This window comes from Lepidochelys olivacea (genome assembly GCF_965140295.1).
Source record: "Lepidochelys olivacea isolate rLepOli2 genome assembly, chromosome: 6".
NCBI lineage: Eukaryota > Metazoa > Chordata > Testudines > Cheloniidae > Lepidochelys > Lepidochelys olivacea.
This window is the reverse complement of record NC_140416.1, coordinates 44,766,990-44,791,679: the sequence shown is the minus strand read 5'-3', so window position 1 is coordinate 44,791,679 and position 24,690 is coordinate 44,766,990. Positions and strand designations below refer to the sequence as shown.

General features: G+C 42.7%; 1 protein-coding gene across 2 annotated transcripts in view; it reads right to left on the bottom strand.

The window, feature by feature from the left end:
* The window catches only part of TPCN2 (two pore segment channel 2), a 57,060-nt gene extending 34,105 nt beyond the window's left edge, over positions 1–22,955 (bottom strand). The window contains exons 1-10 of one of the 2 annotated variants that reach the window (XM_084632344.1): positions 22,693–22,955; positions 16,293–16,357; positions 15,546–15,622; positions 14,746–14,923; positions 9,815–9,931; positions 5,943–6,049; positions 2,849–2,921; positions 1,754–1,853; positions 1,274–1,339; positions 125–189 (exon numbers count right to left, since the gene is read on the bottom strand). In XM_084632344.1, coding sequence (XP_084488470.1) covers positions 125–189; positions 1,274–1,339; positions 1,754–1,853; positions 2,849–2,921; positions 5,943–6,049; positions 9,815–9,931; positions 14,746–14,923; positions 15,546–15,622; positions 16,293–16,357; positions 22,693–22,825 — 981 coding nt within the window. In that variant the 5' untranslated portion in view covers positions 22,826–22,955. Of the gene's footprint in view, positions 1–124; positions 190–1,273; positions 1,340–1,753; positions 1,854–2,848; positions 2,922–5,942; positions 6,050–9,814; positions 9,932–14,745; positions 14,924–15,534; positions 15,623–16,292; positions 16,358–22,692 lie in introns of those variants that run through there. The other variant, XM_084632345.1, reaches the window with a different exon arrangement.
* Between the last annotated feature and the right edge of the window lie 1,735 nt (positions 22,956–24,690).

Sequence of the window (24,690 nt, the reverse complement as noted above, 5' to 3'; positions counted from 1 at the left end):
GTAATTTCAAACTCCACTCCCATGCATTTCAGACTTAGAGTTATCTTGAGAAGCTGTATGTTTATGGCTCACCAATAGCGTGATTAGCACATATCAGCACACAAAAAAGGCATGTTTTACTCACCAGAAGGTATCCTCGAAACTGATTGTATATTATCGCTGTCAGCAAGTTCATCAGAAACAAGTTTCCTTAAAGAAAAGACATACATATAGTGAGATCCGCTGGACATTTAGTTCACTTTCTTTGAATCATATCATGTTTGCCTGACTAAGCCACACAATGAATAATTTGGACCTAGACAGAGTCATTTTTGGTGAAATAACAGTCCTATAGAATTCGAATATTGCTAACTCATAAAACAGGACCTACAACAACACTTTTACAATAGCCACTAAGAGAGAAATCAAACTTAACATTTCTATAGTTCACTCAAGTATATTCCTTAAGTAATAAGCAGAGCTATAACAGGAAGTCAGGTTTTAAAACAGAAGTATTTGTAAATGCAGAAACTAATGAAGACTTTTCAACTGAATAGAACTTTACATCTTAAAACTTTGATAGAAAAAAATAAGAATTAAATTACAACGTTTGTGTATGTTGCACAGTAAACTGGTAAAGTGAATCTAAAATTCAACACAATTAGCTTCCTCACAACAAATATCTGATTCTTGCCCTCCCCACCAGCCCAACTAATACAATTTGCCAATAGTTTGTATGTATGGTTCTACATAAGTTTGAACTAACAACTGGTCATGGACTAACCTACCTAAAAATGAGTAAAATTGCTGTAAACATCTTTCATGAAAACTATACTTCAAGATACTTCAGAGAGGTAAATAAAACTGCAGCGTTTAAGTAAAAAGAAACACAAAGAAAGACTATTGTGGTTATAAATCCCAGAAAAAAATTAAAACAACAGCTTTTCCAAACTCCAATTCTAAGGTTCCTCTGTCAAGGTGTGGTAAAATGATTAACGAGTAACTTAGCACTCTACAGGCTAGTCTACACTAGAAGTGCTGCAGCTGTGCCACTGTAGCATGTCTGGTGAAGATGCTCTTTGCCGAGGGGAGAGCTCTAATAAAAATCACCTCCATGAGAGACGTTAGCTATGTCAGCGGGAGAAGCTCTCATGCCGATATAGCGCTGTCCATATCAGCACTTAGCTCAATGTAACTTATGTCACTTATTCACACCGCTGAGCGACATAAGTTATACCAACATAAGTGGTAGTGTGTACAAACCCGAAGTTACTGAAGAGAACAGGTGACTTACCCAACACAGTGAAGAGTATGAAGAAGATAGAATAGGCTCGATTCTTAGAATATGCAGGAATCATCACTGTATAAAAGTTTTAAAACAACTGGGAGTTAGTAACGTTGTGTCTGAAAGAAACAAACACTTAAAATCCTGATCTAGTATCGGTGGAGACCAAGGGACAGATTATCTGGGGTAAATGTCATAGCTTAAATCAATGAAATTATGACAGTTTAAATTGTTTCAATGGGGGCAGAAGTTGGAGAAATCTTTAAAGGCTTTAAAGAGTTAAAAAGGACACAAATTTGGAGCAGTCCATGCAGTTTCCTCACTAACTGCAGAAGGAGCCATTATACGGAAGAATAGTACGAATATTTAGGATCATTTGATAGTGGTCAGGCAGTAAATTAAGGAGAGCAATGGAATCCATTCCATCAACTATTTTATATTGTTAATAAGAGAGAGGAGATGAGAATGACTTTGGAATGGATTGCTCACCGTCAGGGTTATTTGCAGTAGTCAGCAGCACCAGCAGTGAAGTCAGTGAATCTGGCAAATTGTGAAAATATCCCACCCATTCCTTGTCCTGCTGCTTATCCTAGACACAGAGATCCATATTTTTACCAAAGCAACACTAAGGTGTCAACAAGCCTCTGTCTTGCCAGGGAAAATCAGTTAAGAATCACTCAAGAACACTTTTCACTGCTTGATACAATACAGACAGCCAAGTCTACCAAGAGAGCTGTGAGAGTAGTGTAGAAAATGTAGGCAACTTATATGCAAGGTTCTAATACAATCAAATCAGTTATGCTGCTGTAGCGCCTTCAGGCAGACATCTGACTGATTAACAATCATTAAAACATAACAAAGAACAGTTAAAAACAAGCAAGATGTAGAAGTGTTAATACAGGATTTAGGTCTTCCTAAAGGCTATGGACATGGGAGGGAAGACAGGTAGGTCGGTCGGCCAGTTGGTCTCTCTCTCTCTCTCTCTCGATATATATATATATACACACACACACACACACACGGCCCTGTTTCCATGTTGTGATTTTAGGGCCTTTACTACACTAGCCTTTCTGTTCCTACTTTAAAATTCTCACCTGTGCTAATACCAGCACAACTTTATCAACTGTAACACTGGAAGCTCCTGCATGGATAAGGCTGCTGGCATTTTTACCACCATGTCAGCCAGGATAGCTATAAACAGAACTAGGCAAAGGGATAAAAAAAAAAAATGCAGTAGGGAGGTTAGTGTAGTCACAGCTCAGAAATAAAGACAAAGTTCAGTTTTGGAGACATAGCATTTAGAGATGGAGAAAGAAGAGACTGTAAAACTGGTTTGGAAATGACCTTCCAATGCATTCTTAAATATATAGTACAGTAATCATTAGATTGAGTACATTTTGTAATTCAGTTTCTAAAACCAACCCTCCTGTAAGAGATTATAAATTCATCCCAAGAGTTCTGGCAAAGAAGGCTGGGGAACGGGTTTCTCTGGCTTAGTCATACAACCAACATATGCAACAGCCACTCAGGCCAGAAAAAATAATATTGGGATTTGTCACAGCATAAATGTTAATTATTAGTTACCTTTGATCGAGCAAACAGCAGCATACCAAACATGGTAAAGAGACATAAGTGAACAGCTAGCAGCAGAACAACGCTATCAGAGAGAAAATATATATGTCGACATCAGTTTTTTGCTAAAACACTAGAGGATGCAGTCCTAAACAAAAACAATGTTTTTAAAAAAAGCTAGAGCAAAGTAGTTAAACAAATCATACAGGCCTTATTCGGAACAGCATCCCAATTCAGGACCCGTAAGCATGTGTCATTGACTTTAATCAAAACTGACTGCAGGACTGAAGTCAATGGGACTTAAGTATGCATCTAAATGCTTTCCAAAATCAGGGTCATAGTCTTCTGTCACCGAATTATGAGGATTGTTTCTATAGCATTAGGCCTTATGACCTCCTTTGGCAAAAATATATAGTCTTAGTGGGTTTGTATAGATCTTTGATTCTAAGATTAATATGCCCTGTCTGAATCAAAGAGATGTGACGGGATATAGCAAAGTCTATATACCATACACACGCATGTGCAGGAACAAGTCTCTTTAAAAAAGCATCATGCCGTTTGATTGCACCCCTTACTTTGTTTTCTAGTTAAAGGCTTCTAATAAGAACATACAAATCAATATCTGTACTGATAATGCTCCCCCAAGAATGAAAATACTGAAGTAAAGCACCCTGCAATAAATGCATCAAAGGAGAAGGTAGCCTAATGGTTTGAGTTCATAATTGGGACCCAAGAATTCCCTATGTTCTACTCACAGCTCTGAAACAGATTCTCTCAGGGGTCCTGGACAAGACACTTAACCAGTTGATGTCTGATTCCCCTAATGCAAGGGGGTTATGAGGATTAATGTACATAGTTGTGACGCATGGCTAGAAAGGGTTAAACATCCTGCAAAATAAATAACCCTCAAAAGACATGTGGGGAGATAATGTTTGTGTTTTTGTGTATTTACATATGTATGAGTAGGGTCAACAATGTAATCAACAGTCCCTGTCTATGCTGTATTCTGATATCATTTAAATGAATTGTAAACATGGGATGTCTCAGTATTCATCTGTCTTTGAAAAGCACTGTGAATGATGGAGGAACAAGCAAATGGCCTTATGTTAATTCATATAGCTAAGTACTGGTGATGGACCTCCTTCAAAGTCCTTTTGTTCCCCGAAGAACTCCCAACTTGTCAAAGAGGACATGAAATTGTATAAAAGATCCTTGGGTCCTGATTCTGTCATCTCAGATCTGCATAAGCTTCTTCGGGGGAAGTTTAAGTTGCAAGATTGAGGTCCCAGTTATGCTGGTACGCCCTGAATATGAGATTTGGACATTGGACGATGACCCATGAACTGAATTCTAAAGGAACTCTTTGCAACTACAAAGCTCACCATCCCTGCTGTGAATCTGAACCTCAATGAGTTGAACTCATGTCTGTATGTATACTGATCTTTTAACCATACTCTCTCTCTCTTGTTTTTTAGTAAATTTTAGTTTAGTTAATAAGAATTGGCTGTAGCATGTATTTGGGTAAGATCTGAAACATTCATTAACCTAGGAGGTAATGTGTCCGGTACTTTGGGATTGGTAGAACCTTTTCTTTTATATGATGAAATAAGATTTACAGAAATTTTCATTATATTTGACATGGGTACCTGGATGGAGACCAGAGGCTGGATCACTTTAAGGGAACTGTGTTGTTTGGACTTCTGAGTAACCCGTAAGGTAATAAAGAAGCTGTTTTATGCTGGCTTGGTAAATCTAAGTATTGGAATAGCCACCAGCTTTATGGGGATTGTCTGTCCCATTCTTTCCATTTCCCTCTAATTGAGTGACCACAGCTGGCTCCCCACTAGGACCCCAGTCACAATAGTACTTTCAGTATAAAAAGATCTGTATGAGTACCAAGTATTATATAAAAGTGTGAGAGACAAACACGTTCACATGCACAAATCATCACTACTGCTACTTGTTTTATAGGCACCACATGCTTGCTGGCAAGACTTAAAATAGACAAGTGATCTGATACTGAGAAGTGATCATACCCACAACTCTCAGGATAAGGTACACAATCACCAGGCCTCAAGCTCCCAGAAAGGAAGTGAAACTTTGAGAGCCTTTGGCCATTGTGATGGGAAGCATAGTAACATGCATAGTTAAAACAAGCAACCAACCTAACGAACCCTAAAAGCCTACCAAAACAAAACATTCCACTGCTCATGCCTCTCCCCCAGGAAGAGGAAGAGAAAACAAACAACACATGATAGTTGCAGATTTAGGCCTTGTCTACACTACAAAATTAAGGCGACCTAAGATGGGTCGACGTACAACCACTGCAATAATTACTGCAATGGTTCATGTCCACTCTACACCCCCTCTGTTGGTGGTGCATGTCTTCACTAGGAGCGCTTCCATCGACTTAACTGTGTGGGGCATTGTGGGGCACTGAAAGCTGGAGCACACACACACACCCTTGCCAGGGTAGAAGGTTCCAACTATGACCCCCATGCAGGGCTGACAGCTGGGACTGTTAACCCTGGGGTATGGGGGCTCCAGCTGTAAGCCATGTGTGGGGCTGATAGCCAACAGGCAAAGTAAGTAACACAGTGTCTACACAGACACTGTGTCACCCTAACTACATCAACCTAAGCACTACGCCCCTCGCGGAGGTAGAGCTATTAGGTCGGTGTAGTGGGTGACTTAAATCAGCGGGAGCAACGTTGTAGTCTAGACACCTACAGAGTTAGGTCGACCTAACTCTGTAGTGTAGACCAACCCCTAGTCACATAACTTAATGCACTACTGGAAGGCACTCAAATACTACGTTGATAAGCGCAGTATGAGAAACTATACAGAACAGAATTAGCTCACCTCACCACTTGGGTAACATTTAAGTTACTGCATAGATAATTTTCCCAGCTATAGGTAGGCCACAGCCTGCTCCTGTAAGGGATTTTCTTTCATCCGCTCAGTGGCTAATCATTTACCTAGCTGGTCTCTCTCAACATAGAACCTGTCCAGACTCCACACTCCCAGAATAATGAGACTACCTAAAAAGCATGTTCAGGTACAAGGCTGCAACAGATCTGAGGGAAATTACTGTGCTGTTACCTACCTTGCCATTTCTGGCAGAGTGCTGTTGATGCATTTTAATGTCTTTTTCATCATAGAGGAGTTCTGAAGGAGAAAGAAGGGCCGGAGAATTCGTCTTATTCTTACAGTCTGTGAAAATAAAATAGTGGATTTGGTATTGAGCCCTACAAAGTTTCACACAGCAGACACCACTAATTTTTTAGGCATTTTTGTCAGAAAAGATGAAGAAAAAGATGGGTTTCCAGAAATAATGACACTTCATAAAAGGAATTTTTATTATGCAACAGCTAAACCCAGTCCAAAGTTCAGACAATAAATGAAGGCGATTAGAATACTTTGTACTTCTAAAGCCCCTTGTACACAAGGATCTCAGTGTGTTTTACAAACACTCATGAATTAGTCTTCCATCATCTTGTAAGGCACCTATTGATCATTCATTTCATTTTACAGCCAGGTAAACTGAGGCTCACAAAGGTTAAGGGTGGAATTTTCAAAGCAGCTAATACATAACCTGCTCCAGGACACAGAGTGAATCAGTGGCTGAGCATGCTATTACCCTGGATTTTTGACTCAGTCCCTTGTTCTAACCATTAGTTGTCAAACCCTTACCAAGTATATGATTTTACAAAGCTTTATTCTGCAAGCAAAAGGCAACTTGTATTGCACACAGGGGAAAGCAACTTACAAAAATCTAGTGTTTTTTTTAAATCAGCCTTTATGTAAATATTTTTTTAAACAAATTCTTTAATTTTTTTAAAGTGATCCTCAAAAGGGAAAATAGTTTTGTCATTTGATTTTTTTTATTATATATGAACACAGTAACTTTTCATGCTGTATTTATCTTTTACTTCTGCTTCCCCTCTCCCCTACAGACCTTTTTTAGGTTAGAAATATAAAGTCTTTACTTCTCTGATTTTGCTGAAGGACTCCTTAGGCCACTGAAAAATCATCAGGATCACTACAAGGATGAGGGATGGAGGTAAACGTACCATTTTAGACACACACGGTTTTCTTTAGTTTACAGACAGTTGGGTCCAGGATTTGTACATTAGGGTGCATCGGGTTTTCCCAAAAAGCTTTTCTATACACAAAAACTATACCATTTTAACTATACCTATATAGTGAAAGTAGTACAAGCCCACCACCACCGAAGATTGGATGCAGCTATATTGGTATAAAGGAGCTTATCCCAGTACAGCTCATTCCCATAAAAGGAGGAGAATAGGTTATAATACGATAGAGCACTACTGTGCAGATTTAACTCTTTCAGTAGAAAAATCACAAAATGTACAAAAACTATGTACAGACCAGGCCTAAATATTAACAATGGTTTGGATTCAGAAGCAGTTGCTAGCCAATATAGAGACTAACTTGCATTAACTTGATGCAGCAACAAAACAAGACATTTACCTCATTCCCTCAACCAGGGTTTTGGTCTGATGCCTTTTTTGTTGTTATTATTATTGTATTTAAACCTGCTTCAAAAGTATGCAGCATTGGTACCAGCATATTAGCAAGACAAGGTGGATGAGGTAATATCTTTTATTGGACCAACTTCTGTTGGTGAGACACACAGAGCTCTTCTTCAGGTCTGGGAAACGTACTCCGAGGCTATGTCTACACTACGCAGATTTTAGCAACATAGCTGTGCCACTAAAAGACGCACAGTGTAGCTGCTGTTTGTCAGTAGGAGAGCGCTCTCCTGCCGACAAAGCGTTGTTCACACCAACGCTTGTCATCAACTTTTGTCTTTCGGGGTGGTGGTATTTTTTTAACACCTCTGAACGACAAAAGTTTTGTCTCTCACTTTCCAGTGTATACAAAGCCTGAGTGCCACAGCTAAATACAAAGTGGAACAGATTGTTTAGCATAAGTAGTTAACACGTATTTCAAGGGTCCATTCAAGATGAAGTGACCTGTTAACACCCCTCTTGTCACAGGAGGGGACGGGGGGGGGGGGCTGTTAGTGGGTTACAGATTGTTGTAATAAGTCATAATTCCAGTGTCTTTATTAAGTCCATTAAAAGAACGAGGAGCACTTGTGGCACCTTAGAGACTAACAAATTTATTTGAGCCTAAGCTTTTGAGGGCTAAAGCCCACTTCATCAGATGCATGCAGTGGAAAATACAGTAGGAAGATATATATACAGAGAACATGAAAAAATGGAGGTTGCCATACCAACTCTAACGAGAGTAATCAATTAAGATGGGCTATTATCAGCAGGAAGAAAAAAACTTTTTGTAGTGATAATCAGGATGGCCCATTTCAAACAGTTGACAAGAAGGCTGAGTAACAGTAGGGGGAAAATTAATTTCTAGTGTCTAGCAAAGTTATGAATTTAAGCTCCCAAGCTTGTCTTTTGAAAGTGTTGTGCAAGTTTCCTCTGAAGATGGGGTTTGATGAGTCAGATATAGAACTCACACACAAAAAATGATAAAGGACAAAAAACACTATCACCCACGGGTGAACACTCCTCACAGAATGATTACTCCATATCTGAACTCTCAATCCTCATCCTCAAAGTAAACTTGCACAACATCTTCAAAAGAAGAGCTTTCATTCATAACTTTGCTAGACACTAGAAATCACAAACTTAATAAACACATTGGATTTATAGTTTACTATAACAATCTGTAACCCACTAATCCCCTCTTTTTTAGTCCTATGATTGCAGCTAACTGGCACTTCACCTTGGTCTCTTACAATATGGGTAAACTATTTATGCTAAACAATCTGTTCCATCATGTATTTAGCTGTGACATTCTGATTACCTTTCCCAGACCTGAAGAAGAGCTCTGTGTAGCTCAAAAGCTTATCTCTTTCATGAAGAGAAATTGGTCCAATAGAAGATATTACTTCACCCACCTTGTCTCTCAGGTAAAACATAAAAAAAGAAGCTAGCTGGGACAGCAGAACACTCCTGCTTCATATGCAAGTTCAGCTGTTATGTCCATTCAACATTAAAAATTCTTTCTTTGCCACTGCACCAGTATCCTAGTCACTAAAATATGCATTACAAAATTGTGAGGCTAACAGTTTGACACTAACAGTGCCAACTGCATTCAACCCCTGGCTACTCCTGCAAATGACCTGAAGCAAGGTTTACATGCTTTGCTGGGGGTGGGTGAGTCGTGTTTGACAATGGCTTTGGCACAGGAATCTGCATTAACACAAAATGCAAAACTCCAACCTCATTCTCTTCCTGTACATTTGAATATTTTGTAATCACTGATTGATGATGATTCAGTGCGAGTGACTTGCAGCCAGGGGAGCTGTTGCACAGTGGAGGAAGATGAGTGAAAAGCTAGGTTACTATCATTAGGATATGTGTGTTTAGAAGCATATCACAAGATTTATCATCATATTGCTCTTGTAAAGTCACATGGTTAAAATGACTGCAACTCCCTCTGAAAACGCAAGATTTGGCACTATATTTATCTCGACATTTTGAAATGGAGTGCTGGCCATGGGCAGCTACCCTCCGTAAATCCTACACAGTTAAATTCAATGGAAAATTCTGTCCTCTCCCTCCTGCAAAATGAAATTTCTGCTAATGGCCAGATTCTTTTCTATTCCATTCAAATTATCACAAAGACTACTTATACTGGCAAAGCTTTATTTAATTTTACAGAAAGCATTACATCCTTTATTGAGAAACTCAAATTAAGAGTCCCTAAAGACTAGCTTTGCTACAGCAGGTGTTTCCTAATGTCTCATTATGTTCACTCCAGCAGCAAACACAAGACAATAAAAGCAAGACTCCCCACCCTGCACTGAAATTTTTAGGCACCACACAGTCCAGGCCCTCCTAACTGCCTTCCCTGCAGTAATTCCCTCCCTGCCACAAGCCTGCTGATAGTTTGGGGAGGGATGGAGGTAAAAACAATTCTTACCTCTGTACAAGAAAAGCTCAGTGACACAGTCCAGTCGATAAGGGAAACCACCAGTGTCAGGATATAAGCCAGCAGCCATTTCGTTTTCTGAAATTCTTCCCAACCAATTAAATAACTCTGGAAGGCAAACAAAATTTAAACATCTGTTAAACCATAACAAGTTGAGTAGGGGCTAAACTGAAAAGGAAACTGATCCAAATACACTGTCAAAGATGTGTTATTTTTAAGGGTATGTCTACACTGGCAGAGTTACAGCGCCGCTCAGAGAGCACTGAAGGGAAACTGCTGTTGCGTGTTAATGCTGTCAGCTGCCTGCACAATAGCAAGTTCACACTTGTGGTGCTTGCAGCAGTATTCGGAGCGGTGCACTCTGGGCAGCTATCCCACAGAGCTTCTCTTCCTCTTCTGCCACTAAGAGTTCTGGGAAGGCGGAGGGGATCGCAGGGCAACCTGGGACCTGTACCAATGCCCTGTGATGCATTGCTTCACATCCCAGCAATCCCTGTGCTTCCGTCCGCATTTGGCACATTCTTTCAACAGTTTGTGTACTGCACGCTCTGCCTCTTTGGTCTGCAGGAATGGATCCCGCACTGTTTATCAATATGCTGCTCACTCTCACTAACAGCAGTGAAATATCTTCCATAATGAATACAGCCTGTGGAAAATGTGGGGACAGGAATGATTATAAGGCCCCCCCCCAGTGCTGGCTCTCCCCAAGAGCCACGTGCCCCACATACAGTATGGTCCTGGAACACTGATTTCCCCTGCCCCAACTCTCCATTTTGGAAGTCTTGTGGCTCATGTGTGCTTGTCTGGGGTCAGCCAGTTAGTGACAGGTTTGAGAATAGTGGCCGTGTTTTAAATCATTGGTCTGTGTGTTGCAAATAATACTACTTCTGTAAAATGTTGCATTTTGGCTTCACAGATGTGACCTGGGGAGCCCAGCCTCCCTCTGTTATCGCCAGCTGAATGGCTGCGCAGAATTAGAAAGTGGCCATGAAGAACTAAGGAGGACTTGCTGCATGATGTCATGATGCACTCCGCAGCCGAAAAACAAGAATTGAAGGAGTGGCAGGACACCGAGAAGAGGGACAGAAAGGAGAATGTGGCGCGCCAGAACGAAGCCACGGAGCAGCTCTTACACATTATGGAGCGCCAAGCAGACATGCTCCAGGAGCCACTAACACTGCAAACTGAGTAGCTCCGCACCCGCCCTCCCCGGCAGCTGTTGTTGCAAAACTCTTTCCCATGCGCCCCCCAGACACTGCCAACACACCTCTTATCAACCTCCTGGCTCCAGTCTGTACTCGCTGCATTCAACTCCTGCCCCGTCACAGTCCAGCCTTGCGGACTCCCAGTACCCACTGCACTCAACACCCGTCCCTCTGCAGTTTAGCCCTGCTGAAGTACAGTACCTGCTGCACTGTACTCCAAAGGAGAGGCTGGATATGATACCTGGACATACACAAATCTTTAACCATCCTGGGACCCAACCTACTGCTGGGACCCTCCCTTCCCCCTTCCCCCTCAGTGGTAATGTGTTTTTTGTTTCTCTCTCCTCTGGCTGTTGTTTTTTTAATAAAATAATTCTTTTGGTTTGAAAGTAATCTTTATTACATTAATTGAAAGCAAATAGAGCCCTGCAAAGCAACAGGCAATTTTCTTACACCTTCAAAGTGCATCATCTACACCAATCACAATCGTCTCCTAGCATTACAAGCACTGCATTCCCGAGCATAGCAACAAATATTAGTGGCTTTCAGCTTCAGATTGCTGCCTCAAGGCATCCCTGATCTTTATGGCCCACACGCAACCCTCTAATAGCTCTGGTCTCTGGATGTTCAAATTCAGCCTCCAGGCACTGAACCTCAGCGGTCCAGCCCTGAGTGAAACTTTCACCCTTCCCTTCACAAATATTATGGAGCGTACAGCATGCAGCTATAAGCATAGGAATATTGTCATCGGCCAGGTCCAGCTTCCCATAGAGGCAGCACCAGCAGGACTTTAAACAGCCAAAAGCACACTCAACACCCATTCTGCACTTGCTCAGCCTGTTGAACCACTCCTTGCTGCTGTCAAGGTGCCCCATGCATGGCTTCATAAGCCACAGCATTAAGGGGTAGACAGGGTCTCCCAGGATCACAATGGGCATTTTGACTTCCCCTAGGGTGATCTTCTGGTCCAGAAAGAAAGTTCCTGCTTGCAGCTTCCTGAACAGCTCAGTGTTCCAAAAGATCCGTGCATTGTGCACCTTTCAGGACCAGCCTGAGTTAATGTCCACGAAACACCCACGGTGATCTACAAGCACCTGGAGAACTATTGAGAAATACCCTTTATGATTAATGTACTCAGTGGCTAGGTGGTCTGGCTAGGTGCCAGAACTGGAATATGCGTGCCATCTATCACCCCTCTGCAGTTAGGGAAGCCCATTTGTAAGCCATCCACAATGAAACGCATGTTCCCCAGAGTCATGGTTTTTCGGAGCAGGATGCGATTAATGGCCCTGCATACTTCCATCAACATGAGTCCAACGGTCGACTTTCCCACTCCGAACTGGTTAGCGACCGATTGGTAGCAGTCTGGAGTAGCCAGTTTCCACAGTGCAATCACCATGCGCTTCTCCAACGACGGGGGGGCTCTCATTTTCATGTCCTTGCGCCACAGGGCTGGGGTGAGCTCATCACACAGGCCCATGAATGTGGCTTTCCTCATCCGAAAGTTCTGCAGCCATTGCTCATCATCCCAAACGTGCATGACGATGTGATCCCACCACTCAGTGCTTATTTTCCAAGCCCAAAAGAAGCCTTCCACTGTGGTCAGCACCTCCATGAATGCCACAAGCAATCTCGTGTCGTAACTGTTATGCGTTGCGAGATCAATGTCGCACTCTTCTTGCCTTTATAGTTTAGGGAATAACTTGGTGAGCAGAAAATCACGGGAGGGTCTTCTCCAAGACTGCGGCTTCCGCCCTGACCCTTATGCAGCTCGCCTGTGTGCAGCAATGGTGTCCCCCCAGGCCCCCAGTGACAGCAGAGTGGTGCAGGAAAGTTACCCTTAATGGGGCAAAAAACAAAGCAGCTCTGCCAAAGAACCTGCAGCAGCGGATTGCCCAGTATCTCCATGAGAGTTTCATGGAGATCTCTGAGGCAGATTCCCAGGAAGTGAGGGAGTCAATCAACACCCTGTTCCACCACTCAGATTAGGCATGTGGTGGTACGCGCATCATACCGACACAAGCCTGCTTTCTGCAACCCTCCTGCCCCCAACAACTCGCTTCAGCGATTCCCAAATCAAAGCCACTTACCAGGGGCCTCCTCTCCTGTTTGTGCTTCGCCAAGATCCGACAGCTGTGACTGCCTAGCCTCCTGAGGGGTAGAGAAGAGCTCTGGGCTGCATGCATCTCTGACCTCCAAGTCGTCCTCTGCCTCTGGGTCCCCCTCCCTCTCCACATCCTCGTCCAAGATTTCCTCCTCCTGGTTCGGTCCACTCTCGACTGGCAGGCGAGCCACTGAAGTATGCACAGTGGCCTTCGCAGTGGAGGTGGAGTCGTCACCAAGTACTGCGTCCAGCTTTTTGTAGAACCGGCAGCTCATGGGCGCAGCACCGGAGTGGCGACTTGCCTCCCGCGCCTTGTGGTAGGCGTTCTGCAGCTCCTTCACTTTGACCCTGCACTGCAGTGTGTCCCAGTCATGACCCCTTTCTGCCATGCACTGTGAAATCTGTCAGTAGGTGTCATAATTCCTACGGCTGGGGTGCAGCTGGGACTGAACAGCCTCCTCTCCCCAAATGCTGATGGGGAGCTTGGCATTGCTCCAAGCGGGGGATCGCCTGGTGCATGGAGCAGGCTTGCTCACCTGGAAAGATGCACTGAGACCACTGCACGCATCACTGAGCAAACAGGAAGGGGACTTTCAAAATTCCCAAGGAATTTACGAAGTGGGGATGACAGTTGGTCACCTGACGGCAGGGCAGTAGAGTTCAAACCGATGGCCAGAGAGGCGAGAACAGGCATTGTGGGACGCCTCCCAAAGGCCAATCACAGCACTGTAATTGACCAGGGTGTCTACACTGGCACCGTGGTGCTGTATCCCCGGCGCAGAAAACTGTATACCTCTCATCGGGGTGGTTTGTTTAGAGCACTGCAACTGCGCAGTTTCTGCTCACTCAGTGGCTTGGCAGTGTGTACACCATGGGAGTTACAACGCAGAAATCTGCTTTACTGCACAGAAACTTGCCAGTGTAGACAAAGCCTCAGTCTTTGTTGCAAATATTTCCCACGGAATGTGGCAAACACACCTTACACTGAATCCTAGAATTCTTCTACTAGCGGAGCTAAGTAAGAGTCAACAGAAGTTGCAGGTGCTCCTCACCTCTTTGAGTAAACCATATATATATACACACACACACACACACACGGTAAATATCTGTGTAGTGATCAAAATGCTGATCCTTCAAAAATAGGAAGCACTTAAGGGTTCAAACTTCAGAAATTAGTCTGAATCTGAGAAAACTGGATCATTTAGGGCCCAATTCTACAACCCGAACAAAAATAGCAAGAATACCTGGCCAAATAAGGTCAGCCAGATCTGGCCCTTAGCAACACAATTATCAATTTATTTATTGTCAGTGAACAGCTGTCTGAATTTAAGGAAATATGGTTGTATTTCTTGGAAATGTATGACTAGTATCTCCCTAATTTTGAAGTGTTTTTGCACTGTTTTTATACATCAATGTGAAGTTGCATTTTTTCCAAAATTTAAGATATAAACACCACAAATTCAAAAACTGCAAACCTCAATATCCTTTCAAATCACACCATCTCCCAAAATATAAAGGAGGGACAGACACATCACTTTGACCGAGTCTACCATAAATATGCTGAGCAAGCACACATGCTTCTTACATACTGTACAGACCATGACTCTGCTCACCTTCCCAGAGACGTCAGCTATAAAGACGAGGAAACAAAGCAGCTCTATACTTTCAGTCAGGCCACAAGGAGGCTCCCAGGCTGTGCCGCGATATCGTACATCCGACGTGATCGTGAGCGAAGAAGGGGTTTCAATGAAAGCCAGAGCCAGGATTAGAGTAATGGTGAGACTCAAAACCCTGGAAGGGTGGGGAACATAAAGACAGGAATTAAAGGGTGCAGACACCAATGACAAAATTAAATGAGATCAGAAGGATATCAAATTTCATAATGGTATTAAGCTTAATGCATATAATGGACACCATCTGAAAGCACTATATCACACCTCTAAGCAGTACAGGACTTTTGTCTGCATTTAGAATAAAAAGGCTGGCCTCAAACCAAATACCACAGCTTGGAAAATGTTGGACTTTTAATAGCACCCACTGGAAAAGAGATGAGCTAGAAGACACACAGTTGCTGCTGCTTAATTAAATGCTAATAACAAATACAAGTTTGAATAACTGTAGTGTATGATCCTGCAAACCCTTAATTCCTGCAAACAGTCTTTACTCATGTGACTAGCCCCACGGAATTCTATAGAGCTATCTGCAGGAGTAAGAGTTTACAATACTTCTTACTGTCCATTCTCATCACTTGCACATTTATTCTTCATTTTGATTTGCTGAAAAAGTTTGTTTGGGAATAAAACAACAAGTATTATATTAGCTACTCAAACTAACAAAAAAGAAAGACAAGAAGTCATTTCAAAACCCACTGCTAAATGAGAGAGACAAAAAGAGCAGAATACCAAGTTCTCACCACTGGCAAATTTTTGAATAGTACCATCGATAAAGCCACAGCGATTTGGAGTCCACTCGGTGGTTTATGGAACGATACTGGAGGCAGGAGACAAAGCACAGAAAAGTAATTCAGACACTGCATTTGGTCTATACCTCAAAGAGGGAGAAAAAGCTATTTAAAACCTAATTTGAGACACTTTCAGCATAGAGGCAACGAAAAAAGAAAAATTACTGTTCATGTAAAGTGAAGTCCACCAATGACTACCCCTTAGCTTGCATACATGTGAAGAAAAAATGATATGGGAAAGAAATTGCTTTTATAAAGACCTCTTCATCCAAGGACCTCAAGACATGTTACTCTCATAAATTATACCTCAGCACCTATAGGAGGTAGACATCATTACTGCCATATATAGCTCAGTTAATTGAGGCACAGAGAGGCTAATTACCTTGCCTAAACCCGTGCAATTAGCCAATAACTGAGCAGGAAATAAAACTCAAGAGTTCTGACAGTAGTCTCCTGCTCTATTCATTAAACTCTCACCAAGTATAATTATTACCCTCACTTATTTAGCGTTCCTTCAATCAAAGTTTGTTCAAAATACCCTAAGTAAAGTAAATGTGGAATAAACAGATTCTGAAAATAAGAGCTAGCCTAAGAGCTGTGACTTCCATGACCTCCATGACTAAATTGTAGCCTTAATTTTAACATGTAACAAATACGCAGCACTGTAGGCACAGTAAGAAAGAAACAAATTCTATTTACCTGTATTGCATCTTCAATAAATACTACAGCTTGGTTTATGTAAAGATCATGGGCAGCTCCAGCAGCTGTGAGGTTAAAAGAAACAGTGGTCATTTATGTTACCTGGGCAATGCCTGCCGCACCAATTATTAATTATTATTTATGGTAGCAACTAGGCATCCCCATCACGGTCCAAGACCCCAGTGTGTTAGGTGCTGTACAAAACACAAAACAAAAAGATAATCTGTGCCACAAAGAGTTTACAATATAGGTATAAGACAAGAGACAACAACGGAAAGGGGAGCACACAAAAATCAGATAATATAAGTCAGCACAATATGCAGAGGTCTAAGCACACCAACTTGCTTACCATGGTCAAATTTTATCGTGTTTTTGAATGTGGATTATGAAGAGATGAAGCTTCCTTTCCTATCTTATAGACACTACCTTAACTGAGTGAATATGAAATAAAGAAATCTACTTTTCTTTTCACACTTCACTACAGAATCTGTGAGTAAACCCAGCGTAAACACAGACTAGTCTATATATACTCAATTTCACTTTCAGGTCCTCCTGTAGCTTGTTTCTAAAATGAAGTGGTTGGGTTACAAGATTCACAGGTCATTTGTTTCAGGAAGAGAGGGCAGGAAAAGAGCAACCTTTCCCCATCAAAATGTCAAAAGATATCATATAAAAATAAACTTTTACAAAACCAAAGGCCAATAGAAAGGTTTCCAAAACTTAAATTTGGAAAAAAATTTGTCCGAACGGTGTCCCTACAATCCCCCATCTCCTGCAAAGAACAATGCCTCTCAACTTAACAAGGCCTAAATGTGGAATGCAATGTGTGGCAGTGTGGCAACGTGAGGTATACAAAAAAATTATTAATTCAGGAAATTTAAAATGCTTTGTCAGTCTTTAGACAGTTCTTTAGAGTAAATAGCTCTTTCTATAACCTTTTCATTATTTCTGATGTAAACATTTTCAACAAGGGGGCATAAAATTTGTGTGGACCATTGGTAACCCTGGGGCCAAAATGAACAATACTGCTCAAAATAAAGTATAAAAATCAGAGATATGTAGGGCTGGAAGGGACATCATTTAAGTCCAGCCCCTTAAGCTGAGGCAAGACCAAGTAAACCTACACCATCCCTGACAAGTGTTTATCTAATCTGTTCTGATGGGGATTCCACAACCTCTGTTGGCACTTAACTACCCTTATAGTTGGAAAGTTTTTCCTAATACCTAACATAAATCACCCTTGCTGCAGATTAAGCCCATTACAGTTCTTCTTGTCCAACCTTTAGTGGACATGGGGAACAACTGATCCCCATCCTCCTTGTGACACTCAATGTATCTGAAGACTTATCAGGTCCCCCAAGTCAGTCTTCTTTTCTTAAGACAAACATACCCAATTTTTTTTTTAACCTTTCCACCTAGGTTTGGTTTTCTAAACCTTTTATCATTTTTGTTGCTCTCCTCTGGACTCTCCAATTTGTCCTCATCTTTCCTAAAGTGAAGCACCTAGAACTGGGCATAGTACTCTAGCAGAGGCCTCACCAGTTGCTGTGTAGAGCAGGACAATTACCTCCCATATCTTACATAGTTAAGAGTCTGCAGGAAACCATAAAAAATAGGTAGTCATGGCTTTAAAAATCTGGGAGATAAATTGTTTATAATACACTTGCTATTTGAACCCTCACTTACTCTGTAGGAATAATCTCAGTCCCTATTAATGTTACATACTCCCCCACACATGTGGTATAAGAATAAGATTCTTACATTTACACTGCACCTTTCACAACAAAGGACGGACACCAACATCTATCACAAACTATACACAGAGATTCACTGAAAATCAGCCATGTGTTGGCAATGATGGTCACCATCAGCTGAACACTCCCATTCCCCCCACAACAGTATGGGGAATGGGAGAGGACATTATGGCCAAGAACACAAGGATAACCCCTCTTTCAAAAAGAACTTTAATGTCTATGCAAGCAGACAGGATTTCTATTTGCAAAGTCTATTCAAAAGACACACACATCCACGGCTTCTCTATAAAGGGAAATTTACTGGCATTACTATTGTTAATTATTTTTATTACCAGTCTCTGGAAGCCCAAGTCCTGGGCCAGTACCCTATTGTGCTAGGCACTGTAAAAACACAGAACATACTGGCATAGCTTTACTGCTATAGTTATAATTCCCCATTTGGACACTCTTATTCAGAGTAATAGTGGCCTTTTTTCAGTTTACTTGATGTTGCTAAATTATGTTGATAATTGTATCATGCCAGTAAGTTGCCCCATGTAGACATTAAGCTCTGAGTAACTTACATAGCACTCAGTGTCAGGATTTCTTTGTCAGGATTTGAGTATTTGATTCCCAGAAGCCTACTGTTTTGCTGACAAAGACATCCCCTCCAGTGCAAGGGCTCATAGAGAGGTTAATCAGAGAAAAGGAAAAGTGAAATAAATCCTGTTGGAATGATTTCTAAGTGACTGACTCTTACCTAGTTGTTATTACAGGCACAAAGGGCTGCATTTCCAGTCAGCAAAAATCAGAGATAAAGAAAATCAGAACAATTCCTATTTAATAGAGTCTCAGCCAAATTCCTTTTTGGTAGCATCTATAGTCCAACACAACTTCAGTCTGTTATGCAGATTTACATTTTTTAAAAAGATAAATAGCTTCAAAATTCTAGGCCTGACCTTGATCCCACTGAACTCAATGGAATGGTGCCACAGATTGAAATGGGAGAAGGACTGGGTCCTCTCTTTTTATATCTACCCGCAGCTTTTATTACTACATCCACCAGGGCAGGATCCAAAACAAGGGAAAAACTGACAGCAAGTAATGAAGTAAAATAAAGCATCACTACATAACCGTTATATTATCATGGCAATGTAGGACTGCAAGAGACCTTGATAGGTCATCTAGACCAGAACCCTTCACCAAGGCAGGACTAAGTATTATCTAGACAGGTTAGACAAATGCTTGTCAGGGTTTGTTCTTAAAAATCTCCAATAACAGAGATTCCACAACCATTCTAGGTGATTTGTTCTTGTGTTTAAATACATTGACAGTTAGGAGGCTTTTCCTAATGTCTAACCTAAATCTCCCTTGCTGCAATTTAAGCCCATTATGAAATTATCAATCCAAAATTAATTAACAAAGTCTGCAGTAAGTTATATATACAGCAAGAGTGAAGAATGAGCACTTCCACCTTTATTTTGACTATATGCCTTTGGCATCAAGGAATCTTTGATTGCCCCAGTAATTAATCCAGTAAAGGGAATCAGAAACAGTCCATGCCTGTGGGGGAGGAGGAGAAGTCTCTCCCTCAGAGAGCAAATGATGACGGGGCTCAGAGACGCACATAATACACGCTAGTAACAGGTTCTAGAGCCTGAATTTAAAAAGAGAAGATGCCATCTCCCCTGACGTTCCTATAGCCGACAGAAGTTCAGTACCAGCACCTCCAAACTATCCCTGCAGGACATAGCAGTCAAGGAGGCTGACTGGGACGTTATGAGAAAAAAATTGATCCCATAGGTAGTATAGCTTTGCCCACATCCCTGGTTCAAAAGCATAACGCATCACTAAGCAATATGCACCACTGAATTGAATTCCCAGATGACTGATTTGAATAGCATTCAATTTCCTAAGAGGTTAGCAAACAATTTAAAACTGTCACCGCATATTTGTGTGTATCAACCACATCTTTTTTAAACAGACCCTGACATCACCCATGAAGACAAATGCAACAGAGATTAAATTGCTTTACAAAAAAACAGAGGCTGCTTTCAAACTGCAGAAAAGGCCTTCAGTAGTCTTATCTTTTTAAATCTTAGATTCCCCATTTAAGTGACCACAGAATAATAATGCCAAAGTTGATTACAGGAATACTGTCAGGAACTGGGGAAAAAGGGAGGAACAGTTAGGATGGGATTTTTAAAAGCACCCAGCACTGACTTAATTCTGCTCCCAGAGATTTCAGTGGGAGTAGTGTTAAGCCAATGCTGAGCACTTTGGAAAAATCCCACCCTTAGGTTTTATATTAAAATAAATGTGTTTGCAGTTCTAGTAAAGATAATTTGTGTGTGATTTATGCACTACCGAGAATGCGCTACTCAAAGGCCTAGTCTACACTCAAAATGAGGTAGACATAGCTACAGCGCTCCGGGGTGTGAAAAAAATCACACCCCATAGCACCATAGCTATGCCAACATAACATCCAGTGTAGGCACAGCTAGGTCAATGGAAGAATTCTTCCATCAGCCTAGTTACAGCCATTCAGAGAGATGGATTACCTACAGTGCCCAAAAAAAACCCTTCCGTTGATGTAGGAAGCATCTACACAACGGCGCTACAGAGCCATAGCTGTAGCAACACAGCTATAGCGCCCAGAGCATAGACATGATTGGGCCCAATTATTCTACCCTTATAGTGAGCAGTATTTAACACGAGTAGTCACACAATGGAAGAAGTCAGAAAAATGACTAGACAAGACACCCTCTCACAAATAATCTAAAAAAGAAGACATCAGTGGCTGGGACATGTGCTGAGAATCGAAAGAGAACACTTACCAAATACCATCCTTGAATGGATGTCAGCAAACACAAGAAGAAAGAGAGGAAGATCATGAATAACATGGAAATGAACAGTTCTGAATGACATCAAGCACCTCAACATGAAATGGGAAGATTTGGAGAGAAGGGCAATTGACAGGCAAGAATGGCAAATGTGGGTAACCCAATGTACAGCAAAGCATGGGATGGACTGAGATCTAAGATCTACGTCACACAATGATGAGTAATTGACAGGTTTCAGAGTAACAGCCGTGTTAGTCTGTATTCGCAAAAAGAAAAGGAGTACTTGTGGCACCTTAGAGACTAACGAGTGCTACTAAGTTCAACACAAAATTGGGCTCTTAGAAACAAGTATGTAAAGTGCCTTGCAATATAAGGCTGGGATTTTCAAAAGAAGCCTAAGGGAGTTAGGTGCTCGATTCCTACTGAAATTTGATAAGAGTTGTAGAGTTAGCCACCCAACTCTTGTTGAATTTCAAATAGGAAATAAGCACCTCCCTCCCTTTGGCTCCTTTGAAAATCCCAGCCTAAAGACAGTGTGAAGTTTAGTTTATACAATTTTCCATGACACCTTCCCTTTAACATAAAGACGTCTTAAGCGCCCACTTAAGACGTCTACATCTCTTGTGGGGGGGGGGGGGCGGAGCATTTAGCCCTTAACATAAAATAAATTCTGAAAGAAAACACCATGATGCAGGAGTGGATGATTGAAAACACGTTAAACCTCAAGTCTTCTTGTTTTTGTTCACTCATTATCCCCAGTCAGCTAGACTCATCCAAAACAAGTAAGTAAATAAATCAGTGGCATGGTGAAGGTAAGTAATGCAATGTGACAAATCAAATTGAAATCCACATGCCAGCTATGTATATACACTATCAGTCTATGGGCATTAAACCTGATACACCAAGGCTTGTCTACACTGGGAAATTGACAGAACTATCTTATTCCAGGACAACTAATTTGGAATAGCTCCCTGTGTGGACATCCTATTTAGGAATAAACAATCACTTTATTCTGGAATAAACAGTGCACTTCCAAAGCACAGCAATCTGTTCCAGAATCAAATCACCTTTATTCCAGAACAGACTGTCCAGATGGGGAGCTACTCCAGTGCACTTTATTCCACCATCAACTACTTCATCAGTTTCCCCCTGCAGACAAGCCCTCAGTCTAGAATGATTACGGGCATCACTCTATTGGCCCTGAATCTTTGCTCTGCAGCTGCCACCCACCCTAGTGTCACCAAGGCCGAGGTCCTGCAGGCACTAGTCCATATGCTATAAGCACCGCCCAGCAGGCGCTGAAGTCCATGTTCTATGGGTTTTTCATAGGCAATACCCCCAGGCACTGAGATCGCTGATCTAAGGGGTCTTTTAAGCACCATGCTCTAGATGTTCCAGCTCCCCCACACACCCACGGGCGGCAGTGCCTACGCTCTATGGGGCAAAACCCACCTACTATGCAAAAAAGAACAGGAGGACTTGTGGCACCTTAGAGACTAACCCATTTATTTGAGCATAAGCTTTCGTGAGCTACAGCTCACTCCATCGGATGCATTCAGTGGAAAATACGAAAGCTCATGCTCAAATAAATGGGTTAGTCTCTAAGGTGCCACAAGCCCTCCTGTTCTTTTAGCGAATACAGACTCACACGGCTGCTACTCTGAAACCTGCTACCTACTATGGACTCCCCTACAGGCGCTTATACAGGTGCCACTTTACAGAGCCCACTCCCTGGGTACGCCGGGAACGCCCCATAATCTCCCTGCCCCTCTGCGAGGCACCAGCCCGTGGCACCATGCCCGAGGCTCCCCGGGCGCCACTCACCGTCCTCGACGGTGCAGGAGGCCGCGGGATCGGGGCAGTCGCCGGCCCCGAAGGTTCCCCTGTGCGGGTGGCCGCGGCCCGCTGTCCGGGCAGGCAGCAGGGGCTCCTTCTCGGTGCCAGCTCCCTCCAACATGGACAGCGGCGGCTGCGCCAGGCGCTCCCCGGCAACACTTCCCGGCCGCGGCCGCCCGGCTCATAGGGAGAAGGAAGGCGGCAGCAGGGCCCACCCCGCCGGGGCTGGTCTGGGGCTCTGCCCCGGGAGAGCCGGCTCCGCCCGCTACACGTGACCCGGCCGCCGGCGGGAGGAGGAGCCGCCTGACCCCAGCCCGGCCGCCTCTTGCGGAACTGCAGTGCAGCGGCCCGGCCTGCGGGAGCGGCTGGCGGGCGCTCGAGGGGGACTCGCGGGGACTGGTAGCAGGGGCTCCGGTGTGCGAGGGGCTGGGGCTCCGAGGGGTCCTGGGTGCAGTGGGGTGCGGGATCTGCCAGGGAAAGCGGGGCATAGTAGGGAGGCTGGGTCTCGTGGCTGCTGTGACGCCCTGGAGCCCCTCTTCCTGACTGACTCCCAGCTGTCACCAGCGTGATCACTGCTGTACCAGGCTCTCTCCCTCAGCTGGTGCAGGGGAGTCAGGACATAGGTGATAAACATTTCATCTGTCCACAGGAGAGTATCCCACAGTCACTCCTGCGGCCTTGGTTCACACTCTCTGATAGTGATTGTCAGCCTACAGAAAAAGACAATTCCCTTGTCTCTGCTCTGGGCCCAAATTAAAGCAAAAAACCTCCAACTACTTGGAAAACTGCTTACCCAGCCCAAAGAAAAAAAAAAATTTCTTTTCAAACCTGTGCTCCTTGTAAAACAAAAAAAAAATCAAAATCCTAAAAAAACCCTGCCACTTTTGTCAAGGTTCCTCCCCCACTCTGAACTCTAGGGTACAGATGTGGGGACCTGCATGAAAAACCTCCTAAGCTTATCTTTACCAGCTTAGGTCAAAACTTCCCCAAGGTACAAAATATTACCCCCGTTATCCTTGGAATGGCCGCTACCACCACCAAACTAATACTGGTTACTGGGGAAGAGCTGTTTGGACGCGTCCTTCCCCCCAAAATACTTCCCAAAACCTTGCACCCCACTTCCTGGACAAGGTTTGGTAAAAAGCCTCACCAATTTGCCTAGGTGACTACAGACCCAGACCCTTGGATCTTAAGAACCATGAACAATCCTCCCAACACTTGCACCCCCCCTTTCCTGGGAAATGTTGGATAAAAAGCCTCACCAATTTGCATAGGTGACCACAGACCCAAACCCTTGGATCTGAGAACAATGAAAAAGCATTCAGTGTTTTACAAGAAGACTTTTAATAAAAAATAGAAGTAAATAGAAATAAAGAAATCCCCCCTGTAAAATCAGGATGGCATATATCTTACAGGGTAATTAGATTCAAAAACATAGAGAACCCCTCTAGGCAAAACCTTAAGTTACAAAAAAGATACACAGACAGAAATAGTTATTCTATTCAGCACAATTCTTTTCTCAGCCATTTAAAGAAATCATAATCTAACACATACCTAGCTAGATTACTTACTAAAAGTTCTAAGACTCCATTCCTGTTCTGTCCCCGGCCAAGACGACTACAGACAGACTAAACCCAGGGTTGTCAGTTCAATCCTTGAGGGGGCCATTTAGGGATCTGGGGCAAAAATTGGGGATTGGCCCTGCTTTGAGCAGGGGGTTGGACTAGATGATCTCCTGAGGTCCCTTCCAACCCTGATATTCTATGATTTAGCAGATGACATCAGTTTTTTTTTTTTTTTTCTATAAATCTCCTAAGGCGCTGGAGCCTACACTGCTAACACATCATCGTTACTGTGATTATTGTCTGTAAATCGCAACACTATAGCCACAGCTACACAAGACAGAAAATCAGGATCCAATTTTTAAAAAATCTGCTTAACTGGAGAGTACAAATCAATTTCCTGGCGTAGTTCTGGTGCCATTGG